At 37.3% G+C, this 21,778-nt stretch overlaps 1 protein-coding gene across 5 annotated transcripts in view; it reads left to right on the top strand.

Annotated features, from left to right (window-relative positions):
• Positions 1–20,913, top strand: part of OPA1 (OPA1 mitochondrial dynamin like GTPase) — a 100,261-nt gene extending 79,348 nt beyond the window's left edge. For 4 of the 5 annotated variants that reach the window (XM_062210074.1, XM_062210099.1, XM_062210091.1 and 1 more), the window contains 2 exons: positions 12,130–12,204; positions 16,932–20,913. In XM_062210074.1, coding sequence (XP_062066058.1) covers positions 12,130–12,194 — 65 coding nt within the window. In that variant the 3' untranslated portion in view covers positions 12,195–12,204; positions 16,932–20,913. The remainder of the gene's footprint in view (positions 1–12,129; positions 12,205–16,931) is intronic. The other variant, XM_062210083.1, reaches the window with a different exon arrangement.
• Positions 20,914–21,778: the final 865 nt, after the last annotated feature.

Here is a 21,778-nt window from a genome sequence, read left to right as displayed (position 1 = left end):
CTTTCCTTCTTCAAAGAAGCTTAAGACATTTCTCATCTTAAAACTGATGGATTGGTCCTTCCATGCAGTCTAGCTATGTTTTAATCTTATTCTCACACAGGAAGACTCTTGCCTGCTGCTTCCACTTTTATCTATCCCCTTAACTCTGTAATCTTTTATGCTCACTTTTTGCGAAAGTGTTTGGATTTGGATTACTAAAAATCAAGAGAAAACAATGATCCAGGCAAACATTAAGGAAGAGAAAATATTCCTGTGTAACCGCATCATTTGATACTTTGAAATTAATTAATTAACTAATTAATTAATTCTGCTTTCCTAACAGCCCCTTCCATTTGTCTAGTGCTTTACAGTTTAGAAAACCTTTGTTTGTCTGTTTGTCTTGCAAAGTCATATGAGGTTTGTAATGCATTACCCCTGCGTCCATTGAGGATAACGATTTAACCAGTTACATAAACATGTATGACAAAGCAGGGGCTAACAGTTTGGGAGACAGTGGCTTTGTAGATTGTTTCAGAATTCTGCTCATTTTTAGGCTTTGGATTTGTGTGGGTGATTGTAAATCACAAGTTAATATAATTAGCTTCCTTATTTTTATTATTTATATTTATAATATATTTATGTTATTATTATTTATATTATTTTTCATACATTAGTTTTAAAACATATTTTAGTGAAACTAATCATGAAAATCTGGAACAATGAGTTTGGCTCCTAAAGATGTATGGCAGTATTTTCACTCCTCAAAAAATGATAACTGGCATTTCTAAATTTATATATTCTTATTATAGTTTTGATTTTGTAATTATCCTTCTCTTCATGCAAAAAGAGATTGTGATTTAAAACTTATGGGTGAATTTCTAATTTAATAATATGTGAAATTAGTTCTGAAGTTGTTTTCATTCTTCTGCAGTGTGTTCTGGCTTTGGAACCAATATAGGTTGAACATGCCTAATCCAAATTGCTCTGAATTCTGAAAATTTTTGAGCACTTACATGATACTCAGAAGATTTCAGAGTGTTTCAGATTTTAGGTTAGTTCCATGCACTGGTAAATTCTAGGGAGATACTCCGCAACCTGAAACACTTCTGGTCCCAGACATTTCAGATGGAACATGCTCAACCTGTGTTGTAGGATAATTGTGAGAAATAGCAGAAAATTTGAGAAATCAGTCTAACAAAGCATGAATACCTACCTGTTTTCCTTCTGATAGCTTTCATTTATTTTGTCCTAATGCAACATCTTATTTAAGAAATATAACTTGTATTTCATTTGTGTATTTCATCTTACTTAATTTATAATTTTATTAAAGCCTGCAACTTTTAATTCTACTTTTTTTGTAAATTTTTAGTATGGTCCATGAATCAGAATTACATTCTTCAAACTCTTTACTTTTAAAATTACATTAATGAGCTGACTGTTTAAGAATCGTTCTCATGATACATTCATCTGTTACGCTTCCATTTTAAAGCTTCAGCACTGAAGGTCTTTTGACAAACCAATATTTATAACAGTTTGACAGCAGGATGAGGAACAGCGTTTGTCTTTGTAACAGCATGAAGAAAGACCCTTTCCAAGACCCAGTCATGCAGTTACAATCTTGACCTCTTTCTTATGCTGGGAACATACATACAGCAGCACCTCCCATGTGTTTTCTTGTCCCATTGACTGTCCATTCACTTCCCATCTGTTTTGCAGTCTTAAAGGAACAGAAGGGGCCCTCTTCTTATAAATCTGTCTTTTCAGGTGATAAATGATGTCCTATCTCTTTAAGGGCTGCCTGGGTGGTTTTCCTTTTCTTAAAATGTTTCAGCTTTCCTCCCAACAAAATTCAGAGTAAAACGTACTTTCAAGAATTAAGAAGGAAACAGAAGAGGGAGAAAAAAATGGTAGATTTCTTAAAAGCATTTCAGTTGATTAGAATAAAGTATTTTACTGATCTTTTCTTGTCTTCCCAATTAATTGCCTAAATCATACTTTTACAAATGTGTTGATATTTGGATTTTTCTGTGGGAGCAAATACAATGTGTTTATTTAGAAAGAATATGTTTTAATCTTTTTTGGAAAAAAGAAACCAATGTATTATTAAATTAGCATATAAAGATAATAAAGTATATTGAATCAGTTAAAAAATTATAAAGTTTAAAAAGATAATTAAAGATAAGTTTATTTTGGTGCAAAACATTTTGAAATTCATACATATGAGAAGTCTTTCAAACTCTCATGAGAAATATTTATTATGAAAATATTATGCATTGATTCCAAAATAAACTTTTCTTCTGATTGCATTTTCCAAGAACTATTTGAATACCTCTTGTACAGTGTGGTACTAATGCTATACTATGTATTTGAAATTTGCTGAGAGTAGGTCTTAAATGTTCTTACCATAAAATAGAAATGGCAACTCTATGAGCTAATGAGTATGTTAATTAGATTGATTGTGATTGTCATTTCACAATGTACATATATTTATCAAAATACCATGTTGTACACCCTTAACATATACACTTTTTGATGTCAATCGTGCATCCATCAATAAGTTGAAAAATGATAGTATTTTTAGTGATAATTTGCTTTTATCAATACAAAGCATGTACTGAATACAGAATAAAATAATTCACAGAAGACTATTATAATGCTATGCTAGAATCTTTTACATTTTAAAAGGTGATCATAAATTCCATAAAAGTTAAGATTCTTCTATTTCTGAAAATAAATAAGTGCTGTAAGTTTAGGTATTTAAGTCATTGAGTTTTCCAAAAGTTAAATAGAAATAAAAATAATTTTTCCTCCATGCAGAAATTATTTCTAGGATGCTAAATGTGATAGTCTACCCTTCCTCTCTATCTTGTGGAGTATTCTCAAATTACTAGTATAAAAATCATTACCAGTATACAAGGACTTACTTTTGGTATAATATGATATATACATATATACATATACATATACATATATATATATATATATTGACATGCAGAGTGGACAGTGAGGGAGAGAGACAGAGAGAAAGGTCTTCCTTTTTTTCCGTTGGTTCACCCTCCAATGGCCGCCGCGGTAGGCGTGCTGCGGCCGGCACACCGTGCTGATCCGAAGGCAGGAGCCAGGTGCTTCTCCTGGTCTCCCATGGGGTGCAGGGCCCAAGCACTTGGGCCATCCTCCACTGCACTCCCTGGCCATAGCAGAGAGCTGGCCTGGAAGAGGGGCAACCGGGACAGAATCCGGCGCCCCGACCGGGACTAGAACCCCGTGTGCCAGCGCCACTAGGCGGAGGATTAGCCTGTTGAGCCACGGCGCCGGCTTAATATGATATATTGTATGCATAAGTGAATATATGTATCTTCTACAAACAAACTTGCTAGAACTAGTTCATTAATTCCCTGGCTTATTAAAAACATTGTTTGAGGCAGCTTACAAACATTTGTCCCTGTAGGGAAGATAAAAAATATTTGAGTGGCTGGTGCTGTGGCATAGTAGGCTAAATCTCAGCCTGCAGTGCCAGCATCCCATATGGGCACTGGTTTATGTCCCAGCTGCTACTCTTCGGATCCCACTCTCTGCTGATGGCCTGGGAAAATAGTAGAAGATGGCCCTAGTTCTTGGGTCCCTGCACCTGCATGGGAGACCCGGAAGAAGCTCCTGGCTCCTGGCTTTGGATCAACCCAGCTCCAGCCATTGAGGCCATTTGAGGAGTGAAACAGCAGATGGGAGACCTTTCTCTGTCTCTCCATCTCTCTGTCTGTAACTCTGCCTATCATAATAAATAAAATCTTTTTAAACAAAATGTTTAAGTGGAAAGGTTACATGGAAAGAAAGGGAAAATCCAGGTAAGTGAAATAAACTGAAACTTTGGATTAAAGATTAGTAACCCCCTCAAAATACGTGCTCAAAGATTCTACATACTTTGCTAGAAATAAGCTCCAACAGATTTAGCCGTGGGCTTCCTAGAGGTAGTGCAGAGTTTATTATGTGATTCATGGTGGCCATCAGATAACGCAACAGTTAACTTAGGAGAAGAATAAATAATTCCCAGTGTACACACCTGAGAGAAATTTCTCTCATCTGTCCTCTTAGTGGACACTGCAGTAGATGATACAGTGAGTCCAATGGTTACATATAATCATAAATTCCATGGAGCTCTTTATTTTAATGTTCTCCAATGATATGTAGTTGTGGGAGAAATCAAAATGACATTCCAAACACATAGCTGTTTGGCTTATCTAAAGATAAAATAGGATCTAAAGATGAATTAATGTGGTAGGAGGCTGGGCATTTGATACAGTGGTTAAGATGCCACTTGAGATACCTGCATCCCACACTGGAGGGCCTGGTGTTGACTCCCAGGTCCATCTTTCTGCTGGTGCACATCTGCCCCTGCTGCCCACTTGGGAATCCAGATTGACTTCCTGGCTCTTGCCTTCTGCTTTTTCAGGCACTTGAGGAGCGAGACAGGAAATGGATTTCACTCTTTCTGTGTCTCCACCTTTCAGATAAAGAAGTAAAAATATAAAGAATTATGTAAGCATGGGACTGTAATTCAAAAAGTTCATGGAAAACAATTAAAAGATAAGTTTATTTGGATACAAAACAGTTGAAATCCATGCAGATATTCTTCTAAAAGTTCATGGAAAATGTGTATTATGACAGAACTACACATGGCTTTTTAAATTTTTTGCACCAAAATTATCTTTTATGAAATTTCACTTTTATGAAATTTTGAGAACCCTTGTACATCCCTCATACAATCTTCTATATTATTGTCTCTTTTTTGCAGATGAATCTTTTAGTAAGATTCATTAACCAACAGTTCAGAGTTTTACGTTGATACTCACAGCACATAGACTGATACTACTCTTTGTTAAGGTTGACCTATTATCAATAATTGACTGAGCAGTAGGATTACCATCTACATATGAAAGTTGAAAGATTTTTTGTTAAGATTTATTCATTTACTTTAAAATCAGAGTTACAGAGAAGTAGAGGCAGGGAAAGAGGTCTTCCAACTACTGGTTCACTCCCCAGATGGCTGCAAAGGCCAGGACTGGGCCATGCCGAAGACTGGAGCTTCATCCAGGTCTCCCACATGGTTACAAGGTCCAAGGACTTGGGCCATCCTCTGCTGCTTTCCCAGGTGCATTAGCAGGGAGCTGGATTGGAAATGGAGCAGCTGGAACTCAAACCAGCACCCATATGGGATGCCAGTGCTGCAGGTGGTAGTCTTAAGCTGCTACCTCACATCACCAGCCCCTAGTTGAAGGATCTAAGAGGTATAAAAACCTGAACATTGGCCGGCACCGTGGCTTAACGGGCTAATCCTCCGCCTTGCGGCGCCGGCACACCGGGTTCTAGTCTCAGTCGGGGCGCCGGATTCTATCCCAGTTGCCCCTCTTCCAGGCCAGCTCTCTGCTATGGCCTGGGAAGGCAGTGGAGGATGGCCCAAGTGCTTGGGCCCTGCACCCGCATGGGAGACCAGGAGAAGCGCCTGGCTCCTGGCTTCGGATCAGCATGATGCGCCGGCTGCAGCGGCCATTGGAGGGTGAACCAATGGCAAAAGGAAGACCTTTCTCTCTGTCTCTCTCTCACTATCCACTCTGCCTGTCAAAAAAAAAAAAAACCTGAACATAAGATCTAAATATTAAATGTTGATTATTTATAATTATCACTTGTAATTTATATATAATTTTAAATTTTTTTAATTATAAGTGAACATTTATAATATTTTATCTATAGATGAATGTATATATTTAGGTATTTGTCCAGCTTTTTATACCTCTTAGATCCTTCAATATCTGGGGAATAGGCTTCAAAACTTATAGAAATTATTTGAAGATATTTTTATTATATGTAGCCAAATGAGGCCTTGCAGCACTGCTTATACTATAAAGAAGTCTGAACTTATCCACTAGTTGCTGTTGAGCTATTTATATGTTTAGCAGGTATAATGTTATTTACTTCACAAACTGTCTTAAGGCAGCTTTTTACTAAATCATATTGATTTGGGCTGATAAAATAAGAATTTTTTTTATAATCATATTTAATGTTTGAATTAGGTATTTAAGTCAGATCACTCAACAATGAATGAGTGAAGAATTAATGAATATTTATGAGCATCCCTTACACAGCAAGGACTGTACTGAGCTGAGTGATCTCAAATGACAGATTTTTTTTTAAATAATTCATATAAGCAGTCCATGCTCTTCCCCACACTGATTTGCAGCAAAAAGAAAAAGTGTTCTCTCCAAAATAAATGATGTAACCCTATGAGAATAGTACTGCAATTTGTGATTACATGTTTTACTGGTAGGTTAACATCAGATAAATAAAATGATACTAAGGAATAAACAATAATACAAGTTTAAAAGGATGCAGATAATTAGAGAACTACATTTCAGTCCTAAAATTTAAAGTAATATGGGCTTTGAATTCTTCTGGATAGATTCTCTCATTTTATAGATCAAGAAAGTAGGACTGGCTTGGCCACAGTTACTTGTCCACGAGGTTAATAACAAAATACCACATTGATATGTATAAGATATGTATTATATTTTGTTCTGTCCTTTATTTTCAAAAAACTGTGTAAAATAACTGCCCTGTTGATTATTAAAGATGTTAAGCCAAGGACTGCTGAAAAGTTTTCATCAAACACTTTTGTTATTGTACACTCCTATGAAGCCCATGTTTTAGAAGATTTTTGTCTGTAACTATACGCTTTATCTTCTTTTTAATTATACATACAGGAACTAAATATAGCTCCTAATCAGCAAAAATAAATAGTTTTTAAGGTAACATATAATTCTAGCCCAAACAAAGGTTTCTGTTTCATGTTTTGAATAATGAAATTAAGCCAGCCTTCACAGGCCTCAGAAGCCTGGAAACCCTAGTTTTGCACTGTCCTACTTTTTATTGCTTTCCAGGACAGGTGAATTGGTGCTTCATTCTGTTACAAGCAGAAGTATTCTGTTTGTCTTCATTAACGAGGGTGCTTAAAAATAATCATGACTTTATACAAGAAGAAAAAAACCTACAGGGTTAAAATTGAGAAGATAAATGCCAGATTTAGCTCTACATTTCTCTGTCTGGTTAATCCTTCCATTGATTATAAAAGTACAGGTTTTTCTTGGGCTAAATCTAAGTACCTTTTTTCTTGTTTCTCTATAGTAAAGATTCCTTTAAATGCTTAGCTTCTAAGAGGCACTTGTATAGCATAACTAATAAAAAGCAAATATATTACGAGAAATGTCTTAATATTTGGTACCAAATGTTTATGCAACATGTTATAAAACAGTTCAGTTAAGGTACATTTGGTTCTTTGGATGTGTGGTTCACTTAGAGTCTACTACACTAGTAAGTTTGCAGCTTGTTTCTTCATGCTTTTTGAAAAGCTTCAAACAGTAAAAGGTTTATTTCTGTGCATGTGGTAGTATTTTGTGTGTGGTTCTTTGTTCCTGTTCTAAACTGTTATTAACCACTGAAGTGAACCTTCTCCTGGGTTTGGCCTTTTGGTATTCACAGTGTATTCAGAACCTAATTACAGATTAGTCTATATTTGAGACTTTTAGAGCAGTATCAGAAGACTAAAAAAGAAAATGAGAGTAGCAGTATCATTTCATGTGGAGATCAAGAGGCCCGAATATGAATGGGTGTCAGGTCATGTGAAGGAAAGAGAAAAGAGAAGGAACCTCATTCACTGACACTCACGGTTTATGAGTTGGGGATTATTGGAATATTCATGACTCAATCAAGAAGCACAATGAATTGGTGTTTGAAATAGCTCATCTTTTAAGTAAACATTGGATAAATGGAAAGTAGACTCAGTATCCACTACATGTAGAATTCTGTGTAACAGAAATAGCTGTTTGTTAATCCCTTCCTGAATTGGTTTACTTTATCAAGTAACTTACAAATTTTATAAGAATTCTCTAGGTATGAATATTTAACCCAGATATTTGATAGAAAAGGAAGTGTTCTTTTTAATTAGATCATTATTAATATATTTGCATGTTTCTCAAATAAATATAGTAACATTTGAAATTTAAAAACACTGTGATACTGATGGATTAATTTAGAAGGATCAAAGAAGTAAAAAGTTTTAGTTGCTAATATTCAACCTCATTTTTATCAATAAGTCTGTTTTTGTGCAGCCATATAGCATAGCTAATGCCCAAGATGGCTTGAAAACTTCTATCAAAATTTTAAATGAACAAATTCAAATATGTGAAATAATACTGCTTATTATTTGTAATGTAGTTTTCCTTGCAAAACATGAAATCAGAGTGTAGTTTCTAAAGCTGCACGTGAATTTATAGTTAGTGTATTTCAGCCTTGATAAAATGGTGCAGTAATTAAGTTGAAGTCTCTTCCTCACACTGTTAGATCTAAATATTTTCTGTGTTGCCTATCTAGTTCAGGTGTGACCACTCAGCTTTCCTTGACCTTCACTACCTATGTGAACCCTGCCTTCTGTAACCAGGCTTCCTCTAGCTCTTCTGGTCCTGGTTTCTGCCCTCTTGGTTAGTTTTTAATTATCCAGAAAGCCCGCCAAATGGCTTTCTTCACTTATTTTCTATGCCATACATTGAGGAACTTCATTCAGTTGAGTACCTCCTGGGCACATATGGTTGGTAATCCAGGCATTGTTCTAGACTCTGAAGAGACTAAACAATTTTTGTCTAGTTTTATACTTCAGAACTTTTTCTCCAAGGGTTTCTCCAAATGTGTGTAGATTTAGTCTCCTCAAGAGATAATAATATTCACCAGACTATGATAGTGGATTATGCAATTTTGGGGCATCCTTTAGCTCAAGAATGTTTAGAAAGTATCAATAACTATTCTGTTCTCTGGTTTTTACCAAACTGTGTCTGATTTCACATAAAAGGTAATACTACAACAAATGGACTTAAGATGATAGCATATGCTTTCTTACCATGAGAGTCAACATATGAGTATGTTTCTGAATCAGAAGAATGTGGACAAAGTTAACTCCAGGCTTTAATATCCTCATCTTTAGCAGTGATTTTGTATAAGGACCAAGTGAAAAGTCTAATTTGAAATCAACATAAATAGTTGACACTTCCTAGAGTGGGAGAAGCAAGGAATGCTGCTTTAAAAAAAAAAAAAAAGATTTATTTTTCTTTAAAAAAAAAAAAAAAGGTTACACAGAGAGGAGAGGCAGAGAGAGAGAGAGAGAGAAAGAGGTCTTCCATCCGTTGATTCACTCCCTGATTGGCCGCAATGGCCAGAGCTGCGCTGATCCGAAGCCAGGAGCTTCCTCCAAGTCTCCCACATGGGTGCAGGGGCCCAAGCACTTGGACCATCTTCTACTGCTTTCCCAGGCCATAGCAGAGAGCTGGATTGGAAGCGAAGTATCCAGGACTCAAACGGGTGCCCATATGGGATGCCAGCACCGCAGGTGGCTGGCTTACACAGCACCAGCCCAAGAATGCTTCTTAAACATAGGCTATCATCTCTGTCATACCATCAGTGCATTAAGTAGAAGAACAAGTGATGAAAGCAATGCTTTTTAGTATTAAAAGGATATATTTATCACAACTCCTTTTTCTAACACCTCCAAAAAAAAATGAAGATTTATTTTATTTATTTGAAAGAGTTAGAGAGAGGTAGAGATAGACAAAGGTTTTCTTTCTTCCTTCCTTCCTTCTTTTTTTTTTTTTTTTTTTTTTTGACAGGTAGAGTTATAGACAGTGAGAGAGAGACAGAGAGAAAGGTCTTCCTTCCATTGGTTCACTCCCCTAATGGCCGCCACGGCCAGCGCTGCACCAATCCAAAGCCAGGAGCCAGGTGCCTCCTCCTGATCTCCCAGGCAGATGCAGGGGCCCAAGCACCTGGGCCATCCTCCACTGCCCTCCCAGGCCACAGCAGAGAGTTGGACTGGAAGAGGAGCAACCGGGACTAGAACCCGAAGCCCACATGGGATGCTGGTGCTGCAGGCAGAGGATTAACCAAGTGAGCCAGAGCGCCGGCCCCCAGATAGAGGTTTTCATCTGCTAGTTCACTCCCCAATTGGCTGCAATGGCCGGAGCTGAGCCAGTTCGAGGCCAGGAGCTTCTTTGGGTCTCCCTTGTGAGCATCAGGGCCCCAGTCCTCTGCTGCTTTGCCAAATGCATTAGCAGGGAGCTGGATTGGAAGTGGAGCAGCCAAGAATCAAACTGGTGCTCATATGGGATGCCGGCACTGCAGGCCAGGGCTTTAACCCAGTGTGCCACCGGGCCAGCCCCAACACCACCATTCTTTCTTCCCTTCAACATGTACACATCCTCAACCCATGACTTCCTAGTAACTTCCTTAAATGCCCTTTTTGTCATTCCTGAGTTTTCAAGGCATGATAGTACTATGTCCTGATACTCTGATTGCAAAATATTTTGTGAAAGCATAGTTTTTTAAGGGAAATTTGGCAGTTTTCTATTCTGTGGCTTTCCTGTTGATGTGAATTAAGTAGTCCTGTTGTTTTCATTTAGAAAAAAATGCTCTCAAGACTTTTCTTTTTAAAATATTTATTTATTTATTTATTTGAGAGAGTTACAAAGAGGTGGGTGGGGGGATGGGGGCTCTTCCATCCACTGGTTCACTCCTCAAATGGCCGAAGCACCGGAGCTGGGCCGATCCAAAGCCAGGAGCCAGGAGCTTCTTTGGAGTCTCCCACTCAGGTGCAGGGGCTCAAGGACTTGGCCATCTTGGGCTGCTTTCCCAGGCCAAAGCAGAGAGCTGGATTGAAAGTGGAGCAGCTGGGACTCGAAACGGCACCCACGTGGGATACCAGCACTGCCGGCAGCATCTTTACCTGCTACTGCACAGCAGTGGCTCCAAGAATCTTTTTAATAGTTAGACCTTACAGGGTTGGATGTCTGCATCAGAGTGGCTCTTGTATCATTCAATACACATAGATCTTGTTCTAAAGAGTCTCTTATGCATGATATTACTGTACTACAGGCCCTCAGGTAGTCCATCCAGCTGAAGACAGAAGTCAGTGATAGGACAAAAGGATGGGTAGAGCTGACCCTGCAGCTCCCTGTTGGACTCAAATGATGCATCAAATGGAGTTGGATTCCTGTCTTCATCTAGTTCAGTGTTTCCAAGTAGAAATATTTCTCATTGAAATGTTTGGAAGAGCTGCTGAGGCTCTAAACATCTGTTTGAGATTTCTGTGTGTTGTGCTATTTAAGTTAGATATTTTTTAAAGACCCTGTTCATTTTTTAAATTCTCTGAAACTGTACCTCCCCTCTGGTTTATACAAATTCTTCAGCTAATGAGCTGAAACTCATTATGTGAAACTTGTTATGTGAAACTCTAAAAATTCATTGAAAAAAAAATAGAACGGGCTGTCTGTAAGCAACTAAACAAATCAATTATAAAACTAAGGACATGGCCTTATTTGGGTAAAGCAAGTATTTTCATTGGTTTGACTGCTTTTTTTAAGATTTATTATCTTCAACACCTATTTTTTAAAAAGGATTGATTTATGGGAATGGAAGGGGAGAGCGAGTGGGAAAGGGGAGGGTTGCGGGTGGGGGGGGGGGGAGTTGTGGGTGGGGAAGCCTTTGTAATCCATAAGCTGTACTTTGGAAATTTATATTCACTAAATTAAAAAAAAAAAAGGATTGATTGATTGATTTGAAAGAGTTACAGAAAAGGAGAGAGAGGAAGAGACAGAAAGGTCTTCCATTCACTAGTTCACTCCCCAAATTGCCGCAACAGCCAGAGTCAGGCTGGTCCTATTACTTTATGCTTAAAAAGTCATTTCTCAGTTTAACACCAGTTAAATACCCACCTGTATTTTCTTTAAATTTTTTTAAATTGTTTCATTGTTTTATATTTTTTTTTTCTGTTCCAGACATTGCTAACTATGAGTCCATGTTTATTCTTTATAGTTCTGTACAAAATTGTGTACAGCTTCCCATCCCCCCCTTCCAAATAAATAGCCAAGTTACTTCTTTAATCAATCTGGACATCCTGGGGTATAAAGTGGAATAGTGAAACTTCTTTTTCCCCCTTTTCCCCAAACAGGTAAATATATATGCCAAATTGTTTAGTGAAATTGTCTACTATGACTTGCAATGCCTTTGAAAAATAAATTTGTTTTTATTTAACTAATGGATGATTTCATTTTCTGCCCACAGAGAAAGTTAGAGAAATTCAAGAAAAACTAGATGCTTTCATTGAAGCTCTTCATCAGGAGAAATAAATTATATTAAGTGAGTAAAATTGGTACTAACTAAATACAAAATTTGTATTTTAAACTAGTTTGTTCCGCTTAATTGTATCCTGCTTGTTACTTACATAATAATTTTCATTGCATGAATCTCTGAAACTAGCTTCTGAATTTCATATGTATAATACTGTTTTAAATAACTTGATTGCTTTCTGGCTGAACTAAAATTATTTCCTAGAATTTATTTTGAAGAAAACAAAGGTGAACAAAGAGTTAAGATTATAATGTACAGGCAATGCATTTTCTGCATGTAAAGCATTGAACTATAGTTGTCACTAGTTTATTCCTAGTTGTTTATAGTTAATGAATAATTACATGGATGTTAAATATCCACTTGCAAAAGTGTTTTATTTGAGTGGGCTAAAAGTGCAGTTTGTTCTTATTCTCCCTTTTGTTTAAAAACAATTAGAAAAGCCCTTTTCTTATTTAATTTCTGTACCCTTAGAATTTAATATTCTTCTTAATGTATTTGTTGTCTAATTCTTTGGTCTGGCATTAGAACATGTTCCTAATAAAATATATATGTAAAGATTGCCCTTACTAGCATACTCAGTTGTTTTTTTATCACTGAAGAATTATAATCAGTAAGTCTTTGTTTTTGTTGAAAAAGTTGAGAAGAAAAATAGTACAGTTAAGCCATTTTCATTTATTTAGAATAGTTCATCACCCTGTGAGCCTGACCCTACAGGTAGCTTACAGCCTGGTCAGAACTAAAAGAAATAGAAATGTGAAAGGTTTGCCCACTGGCTGCACTTATTTCAGCTCAGAAAAGGCTCTTAAACCAACCTACCCACTCTACTTATGTGTGTGTATATGTTTATATAATGTATTTATTATAATAAATACACATTTATGTCATATATATCATAGTTCCTATGGCATTTCAAACAGTATACCAGCAGAGAGGAAGGAGTTAGAAAACTTTAGACCCGACCGGCGCCACGGCTCAATAGGCTAATCCTCTGCCTGCGACGCTGGCTCACCGGGTTCTAGTCCCAGTCAGGGCTCCAGATTCTGTCCCGGTTGCCCCTCTTCCAGGCCAGCTCTCTGCTGTGGCCTGGGAGTGCAGTGGAGGATGGCCCAGGTGCTTGGGCCCTGCACCCCATGGGGAACCAGGAGAAGCACCTGGCTCCTGGCTTTGGATCAGTGCGGTGCGCTGGCTGCAGCACTCCAGCCGCAGCGGCCATTGCGGGGTGAACCAACAGCAAAGGAAGACCTTTCTCTCTTTCTCTCTGTCTCTCTCTCACTGTCCACTCTGCCTGTCCAAAAAAAGAAAGAAAGAAAACTTTAGAAGCAACCTTTGTTACTTTGTTTATTTCATACTCAAAGACAGATAAATGTATAAAAGTATACAAAAATACATAATCATCTTTAACACAAGCCAAAAATGAAGTTAATGTTTTTACTTTGTTTTTAAATTTTTCTACATTGTCAGTCCATGAAAATTTTACTTTAAAACTGTAAAGTATTAAAATATCCTTATCATTATACTTACTATGAATAGTTTCTATTAGAGATCATTGTTTTTACTAATTTCTGATTTGGATCTTCTCCTTAGCACTAGAGTTTACATGACACTTTTGTCTACAGGTGGGGGAAAATATTTATGAAATCCACAGAAACCACATTAAAAATAAAAGCTCTAAAAGGAAAAAATAAAAGATGTAGTACTCATTTTGTGTTAGTTATTGAAATATGCAAGTTCAGAGTCATGTACTATTTTACATAATAGCGTCTTTCCCCTAAGCCGATGACGTCCAGAGTTGCTGTTGCTGCTGGGAACATGCCTGTGTTCTGTTCCAAGAGCAGGTGACTGCAGCCCTAAGAGCTTAGTTGTGATGTTTGTGTGTGGAGAGGCCCCGAGCCTAGGGGAACCATCCCAGTTTTCCTTTGTTTCCTTTCTGTCTAGAATCTCTAAGGTACTTCTCTAACCTTACGATTTATGACTCTGTGAACTGTTAAAAATATCTATGAATTGGGCCGGCGCCGTGGCTCAATAGGCTAATCCTCCGCCTGCGGCGCCGGCACCCTGGGTTCTAGTCCCAGTCGGGGCGCCGGATTCTGTCCCGGTTGCCCCTCTTCCAGTCCAGTTCTCTGCTGTGGCCCGGGAAGGCAGTGGAGGATGGCCCAAGTGCTTGGGCCCTGCACCAGCATTGGAGACCAGGAGAAACACCTGGCTCCTGGCTTTGGATCAGTGTGGTGCGCCGGCCGCAGCGCGCCAGCAGCAGCGGCCATTGAGGGGTGAACCAACGGAAAAGGAAGACCTTTCTCTCTGTCTCTCTCTCTCTCACTGTCCGCTCTGCCTGTCCAAAAAAAAAAATCTGCATTGGACAGATGAACTTTTCTTGAACCCTAGTGTTCATTAAAGAATAAATCTAACATAATTGTAGTCTTGCCTCCTTCTGACCATTTTATTGACGTTGACAAACAGAGCTGGCGCTGTGGCATAGAAGGTTAAGTTGCCGCCCGCAGTGTCAGCATACCATGTGGGCACCACTTCCAGTCCCCAGCTGCTCTACTTCTAGTTTCCTGCTAATGTGCCTGGAAAGCAGTGGAAGATGGCCCAAGTACTTGGGCCCCTGCACCCACATGGGAGGCCCAGAAAAATCTTCTGGCCCCTGGCCCAGCCCTGGCTGTTGCAGCCATTTGGGGAGTGAACCAATGGATGGAAGATCTCAAGATTCTCTCTCTCTCCCCCTCCCTCCCTCCTTCCCTCCCTCTTTCCCCTTCTCTCTCTGTATTTCTGCCTTTCAAATAAATAAATAAATCTTAAAAAAAAAAGAAATTACCAAACATTCATTCAAAGGATTAGTTTCTCATTTGTGGTTTAAACATGCTGGAGTTCTTCAGCCTGGTAGTTTTGCTTTTTTAAATAATAGGGTTTTTTTAAAAAACTTTTATTTAGTAAACATAATTTTCCAAAGTACAGTTTATGGATTACAATGGCTTTTTCCCCCCCAACTTCCCTCCCATCCACATCCCTCCCATCTCCCACTCCCTCTCCCATTCCATTCACATCAAGATTCCATAGCCTTGGCAACTCATGACTAGGCTCCTGACTAGAGCCTAGGGAGATTTCTGACGCCATAAACAAGAGTGTCAAAATGTTAAGTCAACAACAGGAATCACTGTTTACTTCTTATGTGAGATCTCTGTCCTTAATGTGTTGTCCAATGTGAATTAATGCTACAACTAGTACTGAAACAGTATTTTACACTTTATGTTCTGTGTGGGTGCAAACTGATGAAATCTTTACTTAGTATATACTGAATCGATCAGTTTGCACCCACACAGAACATAAAGTGTAAACTACTGTTTCAGTACTAGTTATAGCATTAATTCACATTGGACAACACATTAAGGACAGAGATCTCACATAAGGAGTAAGTAAACAGTGATTCCTGTTGTTGACTTAACATTTTGACACTCTTGTTTATGGCGTCAGAAATCTCCCTAGGCTCTAGTCATGAGTTGCCAAGGCTATGGAAGCCTCTTGAGTTAGCTGACTTTGATCTTATTTGACAAGGTCATAGTCAAAGTGGAAGTTCTCTCCTCCCTTCAGAGAAAGGTACTTCCTTCTTTGATGGCCCCGTTCTTTCCACTGGGATCTCACTCACAGAGATCTTTCATTTAGGTTTGTTTTTTTTTTTTTTTTTTTTTTTTTTTTTTTTTTTTTTTTTTTTTGCCAGAGTGTCTTGGCTTTCCATGCCTAAAATACTCTCATGGGCTCTTCAGCCAGATCCAAGTGCCTTAAGAGCTGATTCTGAGGCCAGAGTGCTGTTTAGGACATCTGCCATCCTATGAGTCTGCTGTATATCCCACTTCCCATGTTGGATCGTTCTCTCCCTTTTTTATTCTGTCAGTTAGTATTCACAGACACTAGTCTTGTTTGTGTGATTCCTTTGACTCTTAGACCTATCAGTGTGATCAATTGTGAACTGAAATTGATCACTTGGACTAGTGAGATGGCATTGGTACATGCAATCTTGATGGGATTGAATTGGAATCCCCTGGCACCTTTCTAACTTCACCATTTGGGGCAAGTCCGATTGAGCATGTCCCAAATTGTACATCTCCTCCCTCTCTTATTCCCATTCTTATATTTAACAAGGGTCACTTTTCAGTTAAATTTAAACACCTAAGAATAATTGTGTGTTGATTACAGAGTTCAACCAGTAGTATTAACTAGAACTAAAATAATACTAAAAGGGATAATGTATTAAATTGTACATCAACAGTCAGGACAAATGCTGAATTAAGCCAGTCCCAAAGGGACAAATATCATATGTTCTCCCTGATCAGTGACAACTAACCAACCACAAAAAAGGAAACCTGTTGAAGTAAAAGGGACACTATGAGAAACAGTGACTTGATCAGCATTTGTCCTGACTGTTAAATAATAGTTTTAAGTTGTGATTCTGATATTTGCTGAGGACGTTGATACCCAACACAGCCATATACAGATTCTTCCATACTAATTGATTTTAATGTGTTTTAACTCTTTTTTTTAAGAAATTAATTCTGGTAATTTTTTATTCTTACATCATGTTGGATAACATTTTATTAATTTTGTTTTAGTCCACAAACATCTATCAAACTTTTGACAGTTAAGTTTCAGGATTTTTATGATGATGCCATAATAAAGTTTGTTTAGAAACATTGCCATTATCTCCCTCGACCTAATTTGACCAAATGGATTTATTTTTACAGAATCCTACTCATAATATTACCACTTCTGCATACAGCTGAAGAAAGAAAACGTCAAGTCTTTTGTCCTGCCTCTTTTCCTTCTGCTTGTCCACCTTTCTAAACACACAGGGAAGTCACGGGGTGAAGGGTGAAAACATTTCATTTGTGTTATAGGCACTTTGACCATCAGCTGCCTTTTGAATGGAAAAATGGTTGTCATTTTATTGTATCAAAGAAACAAATGGAGATAATACAATGGGATAACCATTAGGCTGACGATAAGAATAGCTCTGCTTATTGTCTCATTTGTGATGATAATAGTTTAATTTATTAACTGCTGTCTTGCAGTGGCATTTCTTTTCCAAAAATACAGTGCTAGATGTTTTGAAATAAAACTTAAAGCAATTTTTTGAAAAGTTAGCCATCATATATAAAGTGATGATAGCTACTGAGTCGTAATCTGTATATCTGTAATTCCAGGAGCTATTGTGATAATTCAGTTTATATTCATTACACGAAAGGAAACTGGTTAGCAGAAGACCCCCTTAAGTAGGTTAATTTGGATTTTAAGAACCCAATGTACATTCAGTGCAAGAAAGTTCAACTTTTCCTTGAAAGCTTAGAAGTTTTCTATGGAAGCTAAGTCGGTAGATCCTTACCTACTTGATTCAGTTACTATTTTGGCACACTCTGTATCCATTTAAAATTAATTTAGTTTTGGATGTTGTATACTTAAGTTGGGCTATTAACAATGTACTTTTTTTAAAAAATTATTATCTCTGTAGACAGAGCCATTGCTATATGATACAAGATGGGAGAGATTAATAATTATCAACTAATTTTATCTAAAATATTGTCACACATTTCAACTACAAATCAGGAAAGTATTTTCTTTAATAAAATTTAAATAGAAATTATTTCAACAACTAGAAGAATGTTGATTGTCTCTCATAGTAGAATATCTAAAGAAAAATTGCAGTTCAGTTACAATAATACTCCTATAACATTTTCCTGTGTTTTAGATACCATTTTTTTATTGGTTAAAGGACTTTCTTTCCATCCTTTAATAAACATTTATTTGATAAACTATCTTAGAGACTCTAAAATGAAACATATTTACTTAAATTACAAAAAGCATCATCCAATTTTCCCTTCCCATTGAAAGCCTGCTCCATAATTGAACTACCATAAAACCTGTGAACTATACTGCCAAAAGATGGGCATTGGGGGAATGACATTAACTGAACTTCCACAGGAAGACAAATGTAAATCTGGTGGTGCTTTAAATACACATCCGCGTGTACCCAAGAGGACTACTCAGTCTCAAAAATTAATGGAAGATATAACCTTAGTACAGATGTTTTTGTTCTTAATAACGCTCAGGAAATTAAAATCCATTAGGTATGTGATGTAATGTACTTGTTAGATTATGTAAATGGATATAATCAAAAAAGTAAAATGGACAATCTAGATTTCAAAACTAATAATAAGTAAGTCACTGGATGTAAGCAAGAACTTTTAAAACCCATTCTTCCTAAAACTAACAATCAGGACTGGGATCCTCAGAATTTTCAAGTGTCTTCTTGAACATCCCCTTCATCTCTTTAATCAGTCCTGAGGCATTCATTTGATCAATGAGATCTCTTCGATCTAATAACTCAAGATCTTTATCACTAATGACCTTTTCATGATTCTTTCACTTCCCTAAAATAATTTCTGGATTTTAATAACTTCATTAAATCTTTAGGACCTAAGAAATTTTTAGATTGATTTAATCTGGATAGACCACCTAGGGAATGATCATTGTGGATAATCAACTTTCCTAGTTTTCTTTGAGCAGCTGCTCTTTAAAGCAACGAGATAGACCATTCTTCACCTAAAATGTCTTTCTCATTTGTTGCCTGTTCATTGGGCTTTCATTATGCTAATAAAAGTGCCCGCTGTGCGACAGTTTTTATTTTACAGTCTCCAGTTTTCTTGGAACTGTTTGTTGGTACCAGTTTTCATGCCACCCCCGTGGGTACCCCGCCTCTGGGCCACCTGTTTTTATATTGGTACATTCTCCATTGTGTACCCTCAAGATCTGGCACTTAGCGCACAAGGTTGGAGAATATCACAGAACATTTCAGAGACTGGGGGTTCTGTAAATACTTGTTTTATACTGCTGATAAAAAAGTATATCCAAAGTATATCTTAAGCAGCTGGTAGCTATGTCCATTATTTGGTAGATGAGTAGTGAAGAGCTTTTGGTGTTCCGCCTAGAGGTAGGGGTGGTGCTAAAAACAGAAAGGGAGTAGAGCTCCGTAATAGTCTGTAAAAAGTGAGGAGAGGCCCTTGCTGGTTAAACCCCTCCAGCCAGTGCTGGTGGTCACTCATCATGAAATGTTATTGAAGATTTTTTACAGTTGTAAAATTTAGTTGTTACAACTACACATCTGTTTCTGAAAAAGAAAAGAAATAGGACTTCATATTTCCATGAATTGTAGGTAGGAGAAAAGAATGCCCTCACTATATTTCTGTATATTTCTTCCATGAAAAAGTCTGATGTTATTAGTACTTTCATCACAACCCTCTGTATAAGTTTTTAAAAGAGGGGGAGGGAGGGATCTTTATTCCTTTGAGATCAGTATCTTTAAATATAAGTAGGTGGTGAAAATTAATATTATTTAAATTCCATGAGAACTTGGCATTGTCTCCATCCCCTTCAGTTAAACAGTCTCTTTCATGGAGTCTTTTTTTTTTTTTTTTCTTTTTTAGCTAATCTCTGAGCATGCCTTTTTTTCTTAGAAGCAGTGTTGCAGAGAGGAAAAAATAAAATTCAGTCTCTACAGAAACTCTGTGTTGTGTCTATAGTTCAAAAATTAGAAATTCAAATTGAAATTTAAAATAACTTCAGATATTCAGTATACAGAAGTTAAATTCTAATTAGACAAGAAATCATTTGTTTTTCAGGTCAGTTTACAAAGCTGAGGAAAGCTCCTTAAGGAAGACTGAATTTTCGCATAGGTATATCCAAAATTAATTTGGTTCAGATATTAATTTGAAAAATCAATGATACATGATAGGAAGCTAGTGATTCTTGCTACATCACACTTGAATGGAATTCACTGCACTTCACAGGCATAACAATGTAGAATTTAGCTATATTCTCTCATTTTTATTACCCCCATTTTCCAGGCTTTTTCCAATAATCTCCTTCCCACAAACTGTTTAGCCTCCAGATGCAAATGCACAATGTAAAAGAGGCCCTTCCTCTGCTCACAGTTTGGAATTTTACAGCTGAGACTGAGCATGTAGCTTTAAAAGAGAAATTCCTTAACTCGCTCATTTTGTATTTATTTATTTTAGGTGTATTTATCTGAGAAAAGAAATGTGGTTTTTCTCTTTCCAACAAAGGGGATCAAAGTAATGGTTTTTGTCTCCATCCTCTAAGCTGGTATGTGTTATAATTTCAGGTACTTTAGCAGTATGGAAATGTACTTGAAACTGCTCTTACCTTGGGAATGATCATGACTCTGTGTTGTGTAAATATTTAAAACTTACATTGTTGTCACTTGTGCACTGTGAATGAACTTTGTATTATTTTTTAAAAACTTCATACTACATGTAGATGTTCCTGCAACTTATATCTTGCCTGTGCTTGATCTAAGGTTATTTGTGTAGATGTGTAATTAAATGATGCTTAAATCACATTATAATTCTGTTAGTGGAGAGAATCTTTGAAATTTTAAATTTTCTGTCTTAATAAGGAAGAGAGAAAGAGAAATTTATGTACATAGAGTCATTATTTGACCTTACCATAAAACCAAATTCTTGGTCTAACAAGCTTTTAACGTGGCTCTTCCCTGAATGCTTGAATTTCATATGCTTTGCCTTTTACAATGGCTATCTGTGGGCAACCAGTGCTTTTTTTTTTTTTTCCATGACAGTTGTCAAAATATTTGGACTTGTTTGTGTGTATTGGTTTGTTTGTTTAGTAAAATACGTGAGTTTTCTAATTGCATTTTTCTGCTATGGCTATCATTTTCATTAATGATGCTAGTATATATTAATGATGCTAGTCATGTGAGGCTCACTAAAACATTACAACTGCTAGAACTAAGAGGAATTTTAAAGATCATTTAATTCCATCTACCACTCCCATTACTCACTTTCTTTTTCCTACCAGAACTGGCTCATAAATGATACTTACTGAATACTTGTTTTGTCGTTCATTTAATGTGTAAAGGAAGGAGGTGTACGAGTGCCTTCTCCAGGATTCATACACTGAAGTCAAAACTGGGAAAAGACTTAGAGTCACGACTGCTTCAAGAAATAGTGCACAGTAGCTGTACAATAGATTATTTCTGGTCAAGAAATGTCAAGAGGCTTTTAAGTTCTTTAGAAGGTACATGGGCGAGAACACGTTAGTCGTATTGTCATGTATATCTCTTATCTGTGCTAACAGGCTGATGTTAGTGTGAGACCCAAAGAAAGTTGTATTTTAAATTGTTTATCTTTTGTGCAGTTCAATTCAAAAATCCTCATGTATCAGAAAAATTTGAAGAATTAAATTACTGAAGATATAATAGAACAACTTTTTCTATTAACATGTGCTATTGAAGAGTTAATATTTTTAGCAGGAGCCAGCACCATGGTGCACTAGGTTAATCCTCCGCCTGCGGCGCCGGCATCCCGTATGGGTACCAGGTTCTAGTCCCAGTTGCTCCTCTTCCAGTCCAGCTCTCTGCTGTGGCCCAGGAAAGCAGTGGAGGATGGCCCAAGTGCTTGGGCCCCTGCACCTGTGTGGGAGACCAGGAAGAGGCACCTGGCTCCTGGCTTCAGATCGGCGTAGCTCCAGCCATTGCGGGCATTTGAGAGGTGAACCA

The sequence above is a fragment of the Lepus europaeus genome, chromosome 2 (assembly GCF_033115175.1).
Source record: "Lepus europaeus isolate LE1 chromosome 2, mLepTim1.pri, whole genome shotgun sequence".
Classification (NCBI taxonomy): domain Eukaryota; kingdom Metazoa; phylum Chordata; class Mammalia; order Lagomorpha; family Leporidae; genus Lepus; species Lepus europaeus.
This window is presented reverse-complemented; position numbering and strand designations above follow the sequence as displayed.